Below are 13,693 nucleotides of genomic sequence, written 5' to 3'. Positions count from 1 at the left end.
ACTAGAACATTCATACCCTTTTCATCCAGAGAAACCATCTAAAAGGCATGCTCAAAAGGAGATCAAAAACACAAAGCAAAGTCTTACATACAAATATTATTTCTTGTGGTACTTTCTGTGGTAGCAAAGACAAAGTGCCCATCAATTGCAAAATAGCTAAACAATGAATAATTATAAATAATTTAGAGAAACGGGAAAACACATAAAATTAGAAACAGTGAAACTGATCATGAAAACAATATACATAATACAACAATGAAAAAACAAAGACTAAAATGAAACAGAACTCCACATGATGGGCCCCAGAGAAAAGTTGAGGAAATATTTCTCCTTCCTTAACTGCAGAGGTAGGGGCCCACGGATATGAATATAGCTCATATTACCAGAAACAGCTGAGATGCTGTGTGGTTTTGCAGAATGACTGCAGAATGATCCTCGTGTACAACAAAGATCAGAAAAGGAAAAAACAATTCAGCCAAACCAACTAACAAATTAACTGCTTCTCAAAACATGATCAATATTCCACATCCATGGTCCCCCACCTCTGCAGTGAGGGGAGGGAGGTACATTTTCTTGACTCTTCTCCTGTTAGAGGAAGGATATATTTAGAAATGAATGTAATATAAAAATGAAGGGCATCAATTGTGTGTGTGTGTACCTATATACATACATATATACACATACATATACATAAATAATAAGTAACCGTGAGAACTGGGTCTTGGCAATGCCACTGAATGCCACTTAAAAACTTCTGCTAAAGATTCTTTAATAAGTAATGTGTAAGTAACACTTCCTTTCTTTTTTAAGACAATTAACTTTCCGTTCTTGGGCCTCAGTTTTCTCACCTGTTTTAAAAAGGGGAGGGTGAAGTAAGTTGCTAGCATCCCTTCCAATGAACTCTATCCATAAAAAATAAGCAACCCCATGAAAACTATCTCCAATTTGCTGAAAACTCACATTCACCTTTCTACCTTTACCTTACACATATGATAATGTACATCTTCAAACATTTCTGAGTCTCAAAAGTATTCCTTCAATTTTAACTAGTAAGAAGTTTAATACAATGCCTTGAAGATTTCTAACCTGGCAAAGTCTGACTCCTGTTTTTTTCAAATCTCAAATTTTCAAGAACCCTGCTTCTTCCCTCTTCAGAACAATAAAACTACTAACAGAATATAAGGGTAATTTATTTTCTTCTTGAGTGGCTAATTGGTTCAAACCTGAAAGGGCACATCCACACATGATGTAAGGTTCTAGGATCTTGGTTGTTCTTTTCCTGGCTTCTAAGCCTTTCTTAAAGCTAGTCTATTCTTTGGTTAGTTTATATCAAGCACACTAACCAACATCCAAACACCCTCAGTATCACCCTAATATGTAGAAGGCCACAACACAGCTTAAATTGTTCTATAGCGTGCTTTTGTTGTTGTTTTTAATCTTCCTTTTTTTTTTTTAACTATGAATTCGACAATCATCAACTAACTGTTCTAAGGTGTTTTCTTGGGTGCAAGAGTACTTTGATCTAGGTCATTTCCTGGGTAAAAAGTGCCCAGAAGATGGAAAATCTTTCCTCCTCTTTCCATTAGCCTGTGAAAATGGGATGAACCCACAATACGAATTTGGTTGGGATTAAAATCTGGTAAGAATGGGTTATCCCTACTAGTTCACTTATTCCAACCAGTTTTAGGTCTTCATTTTTTCTTTCCCATTAAATTTACAGACGGTAGTAAATAGTTAAACTGTTTTGTTTCAGTCAACAAGTTTTTACAAGGCAAGTTGGTCATTAATGCTGCTTCTGCAATGTACTTCGGTGAGTGAGAAACATTGACGGACCTTGATTGTTGTTAGTTATGAAGGTGGAAGTCTTCATGAATGCTACACATTCCAGACTGCTGAGATTTAGATAATTTCTTAAAGACGTAAGATTCTAAAAGCTCTTCATTAATAGAAATGTAGGAACTTAAACATTTCATTAAATGATACTACCTTTGCAGAAACCTCAGCGCTGATCTCTTCCTGTGTTTCAGCAAGTCGTTTCTTGGCAAGTTCAGTTCTCCTGTCACATTCTGCAATAAAGGACTCTAGATGATCCATTGCCTGCATTTAAGATAAAGAGAGAGCTACAATCACCTGTTTTCTTGCAGCACTTAGAACTTACAAAGTATAACTCGTTTCTTACAGCTGGAAGCTGGTTTAAGAGAAAAATTTCAAGATAATACACGGTTCTCCATCTCCTAAAAAAATAAAACAAAACCCATCAACCTTACCCAAATATTTGACAGAAGCATTTCAGGAGTATTTTCTTGAAAACTAATTTTTTATTTGTTCCATAATCTTTTTAAAAGGTGGACTCAGGAAGGGACAAATACAGAGAGACGATTAATTTTTTTTCTACAAATGAAAAAGCATTCAGGTATTTTTATAAAAACATTAATTTACTAGAAAATTTTTCAAGAAAAATGAAGTGTTCCCTGAGATCTACAGAGGATTGAAAAAGAAAATTAAAAAAGGATCTTTGCTGGAGATTCACAGAAGATGTATGTAATATACAATATAATATGTAAAGACAGAGATGGGAAAGTGTTTCATCCAAAAAGTCAAAGAGAAAATTTTATTCTAGGAATAGGACAATTTTATTCAAAAAGGGATAAAATTTGAATGGAGAAATAGTTTAAAATGCAATAATAGGCTCTAAGAAGAAGAGAATGGTTAACCTAAGTAGGAAAACTATAAACATAAATCTTCTGTCATATGATCAAAGATTTAGGGTTGGAAGAGTCTGCAGAGATCACTCACTCAAATATCTCCCCATTTTACAGACAAGGAAACAATCATCCCATTATGAAATTAATTGTCCAAGATTGCCAAGTCAGCTATTGGCAGAGATAATTTGAACCCTCCATTGTTTTGACTCAAAATTCAGGGCTGTCCAACCTTAGGTTTTTATTGAAACAATAGACAATATATTTTGATTTGCCATTTTAGTGAGAGCTCTGCAGTAGCTCGGCTTCGTTTACTGAAGAATTTATGTAAATTTTTGGACAGCCCTGTTATAGACCATACTAACAGATGATAAACTTCATGCTCTCTGAAGTCTTTAATAGCAACACCACTTTAAATATTAAGATCAAAGGATGTTAGATACATGTTACAAATTCAGCTTGTTAAGAAAAAGTTAAAAAAAAAAGTTTTATTTTGGAGCAGGTGAAGATAAATTTAAATATTCAAATATAACTATAGAAGGAAGTAGAGGCACCAAGTATAGATAGCCTTTTTAAAGAGTTATGAAAAAAGAAGGGAAAATATGCTATTCTCTAACTCTATCAAGGTCAGAATTAGGACAAAAAAGAGATTTAGGTTAAAGAGATTAACTTACTAATAGGATTTTTTTCTAAATAGAAGAAAAACAAGTCATAGGGAGGCCTTCTCTGGAGATCTTTAAATATAGTTATTTATTTTCCAGAATGTTTTAGGCAACAGTACAAAGGGAAGGGATCCTATATCAATCTTATGATCCCAACTAAAAAAACTACAGTCAGTTGAGTTAGCTCCCCAGTAAGAAAAATTTTCAGTGGCTCATATTCACACTATATGAAGAATCTCAGAATAACATCTGTTACTAGAAATTCAGTTTAGAACTCATTTTCCTAATATAGCTAGGTTACATATCCTTAGGTAATATGAATATTTTTGCTAACTGCTTAAACAAAAACTGAAATAGAAAGATTAAAATACTAGGTGTATATAATGTAAACCAAAACCAAAGAGACAACTTTAAAAATCTCCAGACATGCTCTTAAACGACATAAAAGTATTATTAAACTGTTGATTAAGTTAAATGACCTGATGATGAGGTACTGATTTTTCTCAAGGAATTCAGCCACAAAATGCAGGAGAGACACAAGATAAAAGTCAGTGGAGATGGATGGAGGCACTAAGTTTTTCTGAGGATGGGGAAGACACAGGAATGTTTGTAGGAAGGAAGGAGCCCAGGGAGGATTTAGGATGACAGTGGCAGCAACGGTTAGAGAAGGGGTGGAATGTGATCACTTGTGCAAGCAGAGGGGTTAGCCTTAGCAAAGAAAAGGGCCATCTCTTTATGTAAGACAGGGGTGAAGGAGTACAGAGTGGCAGAAAGCATCTGGGTAATAGATAAGGAGGAGAGATGGAAGTCTAGATCCAAGGTTCTCAAACTTATTTGGCCTACTGCCCCCATTAAAAAAAAAAAATTACTCAGTACCCCACCCTGGAAATCTACTTTAACTTTTTTTAAAAATTTGCATCATTTAAAAAAAATATAAATTATGTATGTATTTTTAAATGACATCTTAAATTTAATAATTTGTTGTCAATTTGTGGGATTTTTCCTGCATTGAAATTTTGATGACATATTGAGTCACGTAACCGTATAGTATCACATTGTAAACAAGTCATTGCACACACACTGCATGCACATATTCCTGCCAATGCATGCTGGACTTCCTGACAATGCGTGACATACTCACCTGCCGACACTTGCTTAGTAAAACCTTGCTTATTAAGACTCGACCACTGATCAGTTATAACTTGCACTTTGTGAGTTTATTTGGAGAGTAACATAATCACTATAACTTTAACTCTGTTACATAACAGATCAAATATGTACCAACAGTTTTTCAAAGTTCCCTTATGCTTCCACCACCCCCTTATTTTTATTCAATGCTTCCCAATGGCACTAGAGGCTACTACCGCGCCCCCACCAATTATTCCAGCACCCCTCAAGGGGCGGTACTGCCCACTTTGGGAACCTCTGGCTTGAATGGTCTCAATTTTTCTGGTAAAGTTCTCAACTGAGAGGGTGGAAGGAAAGGAGCTATAGAAGATAGGAAGGATGAAAAGGTCTGAAAAAATTGCTGTGGTGAAACAGTGAGTTAACTAGGGAGGTGTAAAAGGACTGCCAGGCAGCACCAAGGGCTCAGTTAAGGTCGTATAAGATCTATTTTTAGTGGTGAACCCAATCAGCACTGTTTTGTGATTTTCTCCAGCCTTGTTTAGCAGCATGAGCAAAGGCAGGGTTGGTCAAGGCTGAGGTTTGGCTGATAAAGATCAGCATATAAGGGGTCAAGAGACTAGAGATGACAAAGTAGAGTTTGAATGATTCACCAAGACAAGGAAGGAAGGAGTGTAGCCAATGGAGGGGTGATAGCCTAGAAGTAACCTGAAGGATGGAGGGACCCGAGGTCACTGTGGAGATGAACAGTGCTGTGGATGGCAAGGCAGAGGGAGAGGAGGAATGCCAACAGACTGTGATCTAACAAAGGAATTTCAGGGTTCATGAAGAGGGAAGTGGTGCACTTATGGGTGAATGGCAAAATCAATTATATGGCCATTTTTATGTGTGATTAAGGTAGAGTGGAGGTCATGAGAAATGAGTAAGATGAGAAAGTGAGATTAGGATATGTGAAGGAATATCAGTATGAACTCATTAAGGAATGGGAGTGTCCTGAAGGTTGGTAGATAAAAGGTACCAGAATTCTGATTGGGCAATAAATATGGATTAAGATGATAGAAATGTGCTTTGTCGAATCACCATTCAAGCAAAATTTTTGAACTGTAAGAATGGAATTAAGAAGTATATGTTAGTTCATTTTGCCTTAAACAGAAGAGGATAAAACAAGAGTGTGACTTTATTTTAAAAACTGACATCATTTTGTAAGGTAGCTAGATATTGCAGCTTACTTTCAGTATATTCAATGTATTTTCTCCAACAAATTAGCTACTTCATTAGGCTTATAAATCTGCTCCCATTTTGATATATGTAATTTTGAAGGGAAACAGCAGAAGGAACAGAATTATAAAGACAAGTGTTATATTTTACATATGATAAATATTAGAGTCCTTCATTAAGTGCTTACTATCAGACAATAAGCATTCATTAAGTCTCTACTATGTGTCAGGTGTGCTAAATGCTGGAGATAACCAGTGAAATCCCAAAGGAGTTTACATTCAAAAGATAATGTACCAAGAGAGGGAGAGAAATTTGGAAAAGATATTCAAGATAATTTGTTGGGGAAGATATTAGCAACTGGAAGGAATGGGGAGAGAGGATCAGGAAAGGTTTCATGTAGAAAAAAGTGCTTGGGCTGAAGATTAAGGAAAATTAGAAATTCTAAGAGGAGATGAGTCTTCATTTGGTCTTGCAGCTAACAGGAAAACCCTTGGATTTATTAAGCAATGGAGGGATATGGTCAGAACTTTTTCCAAGGTAATGTATAGAGATATGAAGGAAAGCCTAAGTAATCATTCTTCTAACAATTCCGAAAGAGCAGAAACAAGTTCATGCTTTATGTGTAGCATAAATAAAGCTGATAATTGGTTCAACATGATACAGCTTTGTTAATATTATTAGTACCTAGTCAACAAATATTTATTTACCTGGAACACTCTATGAACAATTTTAATTGGGGGACTAAATGTAAATACATGGAAAGGTAAGTTAACAGCTGTTTATATGGTAACAAAACTTTACATAATTTCATTTGCTTGAAATATTCAAGAACATAACACAAATAGGTTTCATTCACCTCACGGTATAAAGCCTATTAACAGGAGGAAAAAAACTAAAGTCAATTTGTAGGCAATATATCAGAATATTTATGGAAAGTTATATATTACCTATTTGAAATGTGAGCTTGATGCCTACTGAAAACAAAATAAGCAATAGTTTTGTTTTTAATCAGAGAAAGTAGGTTTCTTTCTAACCATTTTTGATCCACAACTTGTAGTTTGACAAGTAGAAACATTTATGTCTTCTATGTGAAAATGTCTATCCACTAAAGTCCCAGAATATCTTTAGCAAGGAAACTGGGAGGGGAAAAAAGCACAACATAAAACAGACAGGTCTCCAGAAAGACATGGGTAAGCCACATCTTGGTTTCTGCAGAATTTACAACTCCTACAAGTTTAGGGTTAGCCCCACGGGGAAAAAAAATATCAAATAACACAAGAGAGCGGGTACCTATGAAAGGAAAGCCTTTTCTTTTGTATAGACACTTGATCCTATGCAGGTACAAACTAGGCAGCAAAAAAAAAAAAGTAAGAACAAAGACCCAAAAGGGGAAAAATTACTTCTATTTTTTTTTAAATCAGAAAAGAGATTCTTTGCAACCAAAGAAGGTAACTTCATGTGATGTTAATTTTCCTCATTCTTTCATCAAAAGAATGATCAGTACTGATCACAGAAAAACAAATCAAAACAACTCTGAGGTACCACATCACACCTAGCAGATTGGCTAACACGACTAAATAGGAAAATGATAAATGTTGAAGATGTGGGAAAGTTGGAACGCTAATTCATTGTTGGTGGAGCCATGAGCTGATCCAACCATTCTGGAGGGCAATTTGGAACTATGCCCAAAGGGCTATAAAAATATGCATACCCTTTGACCAGTAATACCGCTTTTGGGGCTGCATCCAAAAGAGATAATAAAAATGGGAAAAGGACCCACATGTACAAAATATTTATAGTAGTTCTCTTTGTGGTGGTCAAGAACTGGGAATTGAGAGGATGCCCACCAATTGGGAAATGGCTGAAGAAGTTGTGGTATATGAATGTGATGGAATACTATTGTGCTATAAGAAATGATGAACAGGTGGACTTCCAAAAAACCTGGAAAGATTTATATGAACTGATGATGAGTGAAGTGAGCAGAACCAGAAGAACATTGTACACAGTAATAGCCACAGTCTGAGATAGACTTCGCCCTTCTCAGCAATGCAAGGACCTAAAACAATTCCAAAGGACTCATGATAGAAAATGCCATCCACATCCAGAGAAAGAAAGTATGGAACCTGAATGCAGACCAAAGCAGATTATTTTCTTTGTTTGTTTTGCCTCTTTCTCATGGTTTCTCCCATTCATTATAATTCTTCTATACAACATGACTAATGTGAAAATATGTTTAATAAAAATGTATATGTAGAGCCTATATCAGATTACAGGCTGTCTTGCACAGGGGGAAAAATTTAAAACTTATCAAAGTAAATGTAGAAAACTAAAAATAAATAAACTAAAAAAGAAAATAAGTGACCCATACAAGCATCAAACCTAATACTCTGCCTTCACTACTGTAGTACTGAAGGAAATGAAACAAACGCAGACAGTGGACTGGGCATTCTGCAATTTGGTATAGACTTCTATCAATCAAAATAATCTTCCAGTATAGAACAGAGATTATATTGTACCTGAGAAGCATAAATAAAAAACATGGATATCTAAGAGCAAAAAAAAAAAAGAGTGACCACTAGCAGAAGGCTTTAAAAAAGATACACTCCGGGGACAGCTAGGTGGCACAGTGAGGAGAGCACCATCCCTGGAGTCAGGAGGACCTGAGTTCAAATCCAACCTCAGACGCTTGACACATGTACTAGCTGTGTGACCTTGGGGAAGTCACTTAATCCCAACTGCCCTGCCTTCCCCACAAAACAAAACAAAAACAACAAAAAACCAAAAAAAAAAATACACTCCTCTACTAACTCCCCCTCTTCCAAAGACTGAATCATGTGCTATAAACTGATAAATCAAGTTTTCATTTAAAAAAAAAAAGCTATTGATATCCTCATGTTTGAAAAAATGCAGGAGGAATAAGTCTTTTTAATGTTTGACCTATATTAATGCAAGAGAAGCACAAAAACACACCATAATTAAGAAATCAAAGCTTATGAAATAACATTTCATAATGCAGACTGTAGTCCAGAATTAAAATATTGAGTCATCTTTGATGATCCATGTTATTACATATGTGGGATGGGATGACGGTAGGTGAGGGAGGGAAAGAGGGAGAGGGAGGGAGGGAGGGAGGGAGAGAGAGAGGGACAGAGAGACAGAGAGATACTCTGTGTGTGTGTGTGTGTGTGTGTGTGTGTGTGTGTGTGTGTGTGTGTGTTTTGAAGGGAAGTGTTGGGAAGAGACCTAGAAAGTATATAATGATAAGGCCCAAAGAAACCAGTTGAGAAGGATGTACAGTAATTTTAATCAATTAAAAATCTGCCCGGAACAGAAGTCTAGGACCTGACATATTAGCTAAGCAAGATTGAATGGGGAACCTAAACTCATTGGGACCTATTTTAAGTAGCGGTGCAATTTAATCAAAAGATAAATGGGTTAGAAAACTGAAATTTTATTATATTAGTAAGCAATTTTCTCTCTCCTTTAAATACATTCGGTTAGGACATTTAGAGGCAATAAAAGATTCATAGGATCACATATTTAGAGCTGACAGAGGTCTTAGAGATTATTAAGGTCACACTACTGATGAGGAAAATGAGGATCCAAAAGGTTAAGTAAAGGTAAAATGGGAGGTAATGGTAAAGTGAGAGTTGGGATTTGAAACTTAAGTCCAAGAATCGCAAAATCTCAAAACTGGAAGGGACCTCAGAGACCTATTTCTCCAACCTATATCTGAACAAAAATCTGCTCTACAACATACCTGACAAGTGGTCATCCAGCCTTTGCTTGAAGACCTCCAGTGACAGAAAACCCACTACCTCCTGCAACCCACTTCACTTTTTCTTTTCTTTTCTTTTTTGGAGGGGGGAAGGCAGGGCAATTGGGATTAAGTGACTTTCCCAAGGTCACACAGCTAGTACATGTGTCAAGTGTCTGAGGCCACATTTGAACTCAGGTCCTCTTGACTCCAGGGGTGGTGCTCTCCTCACTGCGCCACCTAGCTGCCCCTCCACTGCACTTTTTCAACAGCTATAGTTGTTAGGAATTAAATGAGAAAACTATAATCTCAAAGGTCCCCTGAAGCTCTCATTATGTCTACCTCACGTATCAAATCACTGGGAGGTAAACAATCTCAAAAGGTTAATCCTGGATATTTGGGGACTGTTTTCGTTAGGCTGTGAATAAACAAGAACCGAGCTAATCCAATATTTTAGTTTTTATGTTGACCTGCATGAAGAGAACACTTATGTGATATAAAAACAAAGGCATCAAAGCAACTAACTTTAAAAAAAATAGGACCAATTCAAGGCACAAGTGCAAAGAGTTCTCCAAAGAACTGCAGCTCCCCAATAACAGAATTGCAAATCAAAACAACCCTGTGGTAAAATTTTTACTCATACCCAGTAACTTGTCAATGATAAAGACAGGAAATCAATGTTGGGGATGGGTGTGGAGGAGGACTATGAAAAGAAAAGCACACATGTGATGTTTCGGCATAGCACTTGTAGTCATGTGCAAAAAGTGAACAAAATGTCTATACACTTTGACTCAGAGATCCCACTACTAAGCCCTTTGACCCAAGGAGGTCAAAGACAAAAGACCCCATAAGACACTTACAGCAGCGTTTTTAGAAAACAAATGAAAACAAAATAGATACTCATTGTTTGGAGAATAGCTAAACAAATTGTGGTATACGATATAAAGGAATATTAAAATGCCCTGAGAAACAATTAAAATGAGGAATACAGAGAAGGATGGAAACTTATATGAACTTGAATTATGATTAATATTAGTCCTGAAAAGGTAAGAAAATGAACCTTAACTAACATGAGTGCATATCCTGTCAGATTTGTTTGATGTGTTCATTAATTGTGACAGCTGATTTTCCCTCTTTTTTATTCTGTTATAGGAATCGCTCTCTGGGTAAGGGAAGAGTGGTATATTTTTAAAATGCAGTTAATGTAGATAGCCAAACAGAATGAAAAATATTTAGTATTTGTGAAGCACCAAATCACCCCTCACCCCAAAAATGTGAATTAATAATGGTGCTGGAAATAAGTATTTTCCTTGAATCCAATGGATTCAAGGAAAATACTTATTTCAATATACAAATTGGCTTATATAGCCCTATGATCACCTCAAAAAGATTCCCCAGTCTCTTTTAAAGTGGTTAAATACCCCACCCAACTTTGTACTACCTCAAATGGGATCACAAAACAGCTTTCTAACATAGATTCAAAGAACTTTAGAACTGGGAAGTAACTTAGAGATCACTTAGTCCAGTATCTTCATGTTATATAGAAAGAAAATAAGGTCCAGCTTTTCAAGAATAATCTAAAACCTTTAAAATGACCAATACACTACTTTTGTATGTAACCAAGTAAAAAGATCCTTGCTGATTCCAATCTCAGAAGTACAGATTATTAGACATTTGGCCAGGGGTTAAATTCACAAGAGACTAGGGCAATCTACAGCTCTGGGATACTTCATTCTCAAGATGTAAGCTATGACTGACTTCTGGGATTCTGGTGAGAGGTCAGAGACACTCAGTAGACCATTAATGGACCTTAGTCACTTTGTTGAATAAAATTATGTTACGGTACAAAATGTCATTTAACATATGAATTATTGAATGTAATTCAAAATAAAATTCTACCGTGGATTTTAAAAGGGAAAGAAAATAGCTGTATTTTATATAATTAAAATATGTGAATCTTCAAACACATACTTATTGTTACATTTAGTTACTCAAGAATACTAATAGCAAAATAATTTTTTTCATTTCCATTAGTTTTAGTGTTTCTTTTTTTAATGTTAACCTCTTGTCTGATACTTATAAAGTTAATTTTTTTGAACCCGACCAAGCTTAAGACTCAAATCCCTATTTCATTTCATCTTACTGGATCTAGTAGCTTGTCAGGATCTTTTTGAAACAGCACTCTATCATGTAGTACATTAATTATCACTTCCAATGTTACATTACCTACAAACTTGATAAGCAGGTAATCTATGCCCTCATCTAAACCACTGACAAACAGAAGAGTTAAACACAGGTCCCTACTAGTCATTTCATTCAAGATCTTCTTCCAAGACAACATCAAACCATTAAGGATGCTTGGCCAACCAGGTCTGAATCCACCTAATTATATTTTACCTACTCCACATTTCTTCATGTCTTACCTGACCCACTTGTCTTTTCCACAAAAATGGTATGACACCTTATCAAATGCTTTTACTAAAATTGAAAGTATGCTATTTCTACACCATTCCCTTGATCTACCATTCTAGTAACCTGACTCTTTCTGATTGCCGCTTCCATTTCTAGATATTCATTAACACAGAAATTGGGACATTTTCCTTTCTCCATTACTACAGCACCTCTCCTATGCTTCATGGTAGAGACAGTGGCTCTGAATTCCTGACAGTTCTTTCAATACCCTAGGTTGTACACAGTTCATATGGGCCAGATGTTCTTCAACATTAGAACTTCACCTTGGTTCTCTAACAAGCTATTTTTGTTCTGTCCTTTGCAATCTAAAAATCACCCCAGTGGGAGACAAATCAAAAGTAATATAAGACGTACGTAACCTTGCATTCTCACCATTCACCCCTACCATGGTCACATCTGCTCTGAGCAAGGGTATTTTCCCATCCTTTTGGTGATCTTCCTGTTTTTCCTACAACAGCTACTAACCACTAACTATTGTCCTTAGCTTTCCTCACCAGACTAAGTTCATTAACAGTGTCACCATTCCTGACACTATTTGTACACCTTTATGTGCTTTTGCATTCATACATCATTTTGTGTCCTTGCTTCTATATTCTGTACCTATCTTTCTAAAACCTACGCTGATAAATTCCAAGTGCATCCACATCAATCTCTTTATTTAGTTAGACAACTTTCCTTTTTCCTATTCACCAGAACTGTTTTGCTTTTGTGTCTTCAGGATTTTACTCTTGGGAGCTACCCATTCCTCCTGGGCTGAATTTCTCTGTAAAATTTTAGGTTAAAGGACCCCATGTTTTCTCTCTGAAACCTCTATCTTCTCTCTAAAATTCTAAGGTGTATGTCACAATTCGTATAGCTTCGTTTTCCTTCATGATCACAAATTCTAAAATGCAAGGTCACTTCCTCCTAAGACTTCTAACTTTGCAATCCCAGCAAGGTCCCCTGACCAAATCAAGGACTCTTTCCACTTTACCACACCACTTTAATTCATACTTTTGTCAAGTCAAGTCAACAACAAGTGGTCAGCCGAGAGCAACACCTGTTAGAGACTGCATATAGGAGAGATTACAGTTCTGGTAGAGAAGACTCAAGACCAGTAGAACTGGGCAATGACAGTGCCCTGGCAACAGATATTCCCTATATGTCCCACTATGAAATCAAACAAGCATCTGTTAAATAGCTATGTGCTGAGAGCTCTTCTAGACCTAGCGGATGCAATTCCCTGCACTCAAGAAGCTTACATTCTATCAGGGGAGAAAATATACAAGTATAACCAGAATAAATAAAAATTAAATACAAGGTAGTTTATGGAAAGAGGGAATTAGCGGTGGAAGAACAGAAAGGATATAAGGAGAAGTGTCCTGTAAAGGCAGTACTTAAGCTGAGTTGTGAAGAAGCAAGAACTGTACAACTCAAGTGAGCAGAGAGTACATTCCAGCCATGATAATAGTCTATTAAAAGTTACAGACACGAAAGATTAAATGCCTTGTCCGAGGAACAGCAAAAGTCAGTCTCACTGAACCACAGAGTTTATGAAGGAGAATAACGTATAAGTCTAGACAGTTACGTTGGCTGGTGTCAAGTTGTTAAGGCTTTAAATGTCAGTTTTTATTTGATCCTAAAAGTATTTTTGAGAGACATAATCAGACCTGTGCTTTAGAAAAATTAGTCTGGCAGCTATGTGGAGGAGAGGTTCAATAAGGGAGACCACATAGGAAATTAGTGGAATAGTTCAGGGGAGAGGCAATGAGGGTCTA

General features: G+C 36.3%; 1 protein-coding gene across 5 annotated transcripts in view; it reads right to left on the bottom strand.

Moving 5' to 3' along the window:
* Window positions 1-13,693, bottom strand: part of LUC7L (LUC7 like) — a 45,198-nt gene that overhangs the window by 14,464 nt on the left and 17,041 nt on the right. For all 5 annotated transcript variants that reach the window (XM_036738349.1, XM_036738347.1, XM_036738350.1 and 2 more), the window contains one exon: window positions 1,987-2,097. In XM_036738349.1, the coding sequence (XP_036594244.1) occupies window positions 1,987-2,097 (111 nt within the window). The remainder of the gene's footprint in view (window positions 1-1,986; window positions 2,098-13,693) is intronic.

Source organism: Trichosurus vulpecula, chromosome 9, assembly GCF_011100635.1.
Source record: "Trichosurus vulpecula isolate mTriVul1 chromosome 9, mTriVul1.pri, whole genome shotgun sequence".
NCBI classification, from domain to species: Eukaryota; Metazoa; Chordata; class Mammalia; order Diprotodontia; family Phalangeridae; genus Trichosurus; species Trichosurus vulpecula.
This window is presented reverse-complemented; position numbering and strand designations above follow the sequence as displayed.